The sequence below is a fragment of the Sebastes umbrosus genome, chromosome 17 (assembly GCF_015220745.1).
Source record: "Sebastes umbrosus isolate fSebUmb1 chromosome 17, fSebUmb1.pri, whole genome shotgun sequence".
Classification (NCBI taxonomy): domain Eukaryota; kingdom Metazoa; phylum Chordata; class Actinopteri; order Perciformes; family Sebastidae; genus Sebastes; species Sebastes umbrosus.
Genome location: NC_051285.1, coordinates 29,786,121 through 29,789,618, shown reverse-complemented (window position 1 = coordinate 29,789,618; position 3,498 = coordinate 29,786,121). Strand labels below are relative to the sequence as shown.

The 3,498-nt window shown below is 44.8% G+C and overlaps 1 protein-coding gene across 3 annotated transcripts in view; it reads right to left on the bottom strand.

Moving 5' to 3' along the window:
- Positions 1–2,705: 2,705 nt before the first annotated feature.
- The window catches only part of LOC119476123 (protein NLRC3-like), an 82,976-nt gene continuing 82,183 nt past the window's right edge, over positions 2,706–3,498 (bottom strand). For all 3 annotated transcript variants that reach the window (XM_037749356.1, XM_037749358.1, XM_037749357.1), the window contains one exon: positions 2,706–2,994. In XM_037749356.1, coding sequence (XP_037605284.1) covers positions 2,982–2,994 — 13 coding nt within the window. In that variant the 3' untranslated portion in view covers positions 2,706–2,981. The remainder of the gene's footprint in view (positions 2,995–3,498) is intronic.

The following is a 3,498-nucleotide window of genomic DNA, read 5'->3' as shown; positions in this document are numbered from 1 at the left end:
AAACAGATAAACCAGATCTTTCTACCCCGTATCATTCATATGATAGGGTCAGGGTTAGTCATATAGTCATATCTCAATGCCATTCTATTGTTTCTGTAGTATGGATAACAAGAAGCAATGCAGTGTTCAGGATGCACAGCAGTCATCCAGGGAGACGACAGTGAGTCTGAGGGTTGTGAAGGTAGCTCAGATGAAGACCCTGAAGACCCTGATTACACTCCCAGCAACAAACACATGGAGAATGATGAGTCAAGTGAGTCTGGTGATTCAGACTGTAGAGAATCAGGTGATTGAGAGGAAGTTGCTCAACCAAAGATGAACCGTCGGCAGCAAAATACATCTGCTCAAGGAAAGAAACAGTGTTCTTGGAGAAAGAAACCTTTGAAGCCCCTGAGTGTCACACCCCCAGACCATCTTCATACTCCCCTGGAGTATCTCAGGAAGTTCATCACAGGAGGGTGCTTTATAAGCTGCCTCTCCAAAAGAGGTCAGGAGATCTACAGTGGAGGGTCATACATGGGGCCCTGGCAACAAACACCTTCCTGGCAAAGGTTGACTCAACTGTGGGTGGGGGTGCCCTTTCTGTGACGTACCTGAGACTGTCATACATGTGATGGTTCAGTGTAACCGTGTTGTGACGTACCTGAGATGTACCTGATGTACCTGAGAGTGGTTCTGTTGACCCAGTGATGTTGTTCAGGAGGAACCAGGTGAAGGGGAGTGGTTCTGTTGACCCAGTGATGTGGTTCAGGAGGAACCAGGTGAAGGGGTTCTGTTGACCCAGTGATGTTGTTCAGGAGGAACCAGGTGAAGGGGAGTGGTTCTGTTGACCCAGTGATGTTGTTCAGGAGGAACCAGGTGAAGGGGAGTGGTTCTGTTGACCCAGTGATGTGGTTCAGGAGGAACCAGGTGAAGGGGAGGGGTTCTGTTGACCCAGTGATGTGGTTCAGGAGGAACCAGGTGAAGGGGTTCTGTTGACCCAGTGATGTTGTTCAGGAGGAACCAGGTGAAGGGGAGTGGTTCTGTTGACCCGGTGATGTGGTTCAGGAGGAACCAGGTGAAGGGGAGTGGTTCTGTTGGGGGGGGGGTTGACTATATGTATGTGAACTGGTACGAGCTGCTGGTTCACACGGTGGTAAACTGGTTGCTACGGTTTTGTGTAGTGAATTGTGTAATGTTCTATGTTTGTTAGGTGGACTGGGGTTCTGTGTAATGGTGAACAGAACGGTTCTGTGTGTTTGGTGTGATTCTAGTGGGTTGGGATGGTGGGAGGTTCTGAGTGAGTGGATGTGTGAGTGTGTGGATGTGTGAGTGTGTGTGTGGATGTGTGAGTGTGTGGATGTGTGAGTGTGTGGATGTGTGAGTGTGTGGATGTGTGAGTGAGTGGATGTGTGAGTGTGTGTGTGGATGTGTGAGTGTGTGTGTGGATGTGTGAGTGTGTGGATGTGTGAGTGTGTGTGTGGATGTGTGAGTGTGTGTGTGGATGTGTGAGTGAGTGGATGTGTGAGTGTGTGTGTGGATGTGTGAGTGAGTGGATGTGTGAGTGTGTGTGTGGATGTGTGAGTGTGTGGACGGTGTATGAGGTGGGCTGTTTTTAGGAGTGATTTTTCATTTCCTCCCCTCTAGGTTGTCATGAAGTTGTGGGTTTTAAGTGCGATGTTTAATTAAAGAACATCAAAAGTCTTCTTCTTCTTCTTCTTATTCTTCTTTATGAATTACAGGTATACAGCCCTAGCCCTTAATTAAATCTATTATTATTATTATTATTATTATTATGAATTACAGGTATACAGCTCTATAGCCCTTAATTTAGTTTATTATTATTATTATTATGTGTAATTTTACATATTTTATTTGTGCTTGTTCTGTGTGCACCTTGTCCTTTTACTCTGATGCAGTGATCTATGAGCCTTGTTGTTTGTAAATTTGATTTTTTTCAATAAAAGAAAAGGATTGCATATCAGCAAAACGTCCGGTTATATCCTTCAAAATATATTTGTTAAAAGACGTGATTTAGTTTTATTTCAGTTTGAATGCTTCGCTGACAGTATTACGATCGGATTTAGTCTGAGCTCATTGTAATGAGGTTAAACTTCCTTCTTCTACTACAGCCTCCTTCTAACAATACATCTGATTATGTTCTTGCTGTAATATCAGTAATATTTAAATGTAAAGTGAAGTTAACCAGCTTCAGCCTCAGAAACATGAGATCTATGTAGCATCACACAGAGGAGGATCTTAGCGGCCTCTAGTGGCCACGGTCGGTAACTACACCTGCATTAATATCAAGTTAGAGGAATTACATACAAGCTATTATACTTCCGGTGATCGTTTGCTATTTCACATTCACAAGGTCATCTATATGTCGACCATAAATCATTCTTGTTGTTTCACATTCCTGAGACCTGATTTTGGTTTTATGCACATTATACTACAGAAATGATCATGTATCATCCTTACTCTAATAGGGAGCACATTTTAACACTTTCAGATAACATCAAATCAAGTCGTATTGATTAGGGGTTACATACTCTGTGTCACAAGAGTCCATGTGTTATTGATCTGTGTTGAAACGGCCTAGCTCCAGATGCCTGACGTGGATAAGGCCGAGTGAAGGATCGAAAACCTCCTCTGGCCCTTTCCCGACGGTCTCGAGGTCATCTAGAGGTTTCTGTTAGGGCTGGAGGCTGATCGCTCCACGGTCCAGGGATTACATTTTGAGGACGAGGGATCTCATAATTACTTAATAAACAGTTATGTTGTCATCAACAGAACTAATCTGCAGAGGCACTTTGGGTTCAGAATATATGAATGAATAAAGACAAAGTGAAACCCAGGTCCAGGTGGAGGAGGTGGTGGAGTGTGGAGCAGAAGGAGTGGAGGAGTCTCAGTGTGTCTGCAGAGACTGTGCAGAAGGACAGATACACTGATGATACTCTGTCAGGTCCAGAGGAACACACAGGGATGATGGTGGTTAGAGATCACCTCTTCCATCTGATGAGAGAAGAAGAAGACACCAGAAGTCATCAATCAGTGTTTACAGAGACTCCCTTCATCAGCTGTCAGTCAGCATCCAGTATAAAGAGCAGCAGGACTTCAGTCTGTGCAGCGTAGCCAGCTTCCTTTCAGCTCTCATGTTAACGTATTGGAGTGAACACACTGAGCTCAGAGCTCACAGACCAGAGGCCTGTACTACGAAGCCAGTCCAACACACCCAGGGTATCTTCTCCTTATCTGGTTTAACTAACCCCTCAACCAAGATCCCGCTAAGCGGTCCTACGACAGTTCTGATCAACTCGGTAAGTCAACCCAGGGTTTCTCAGTCTGGCTGTGAGCGCGTTCACATAGAAGGGGCGGGGTTTGTAGCACATGACCAATCAGAGACATGGACCAGTCTACGGTCTGCAGAGCGGCACACTTTACAAACGCATACGAGACAAGTTAAACACATAATCCAGACTAGAATTAACACAGTTTAAACTGCCAAATGCAGGAAGG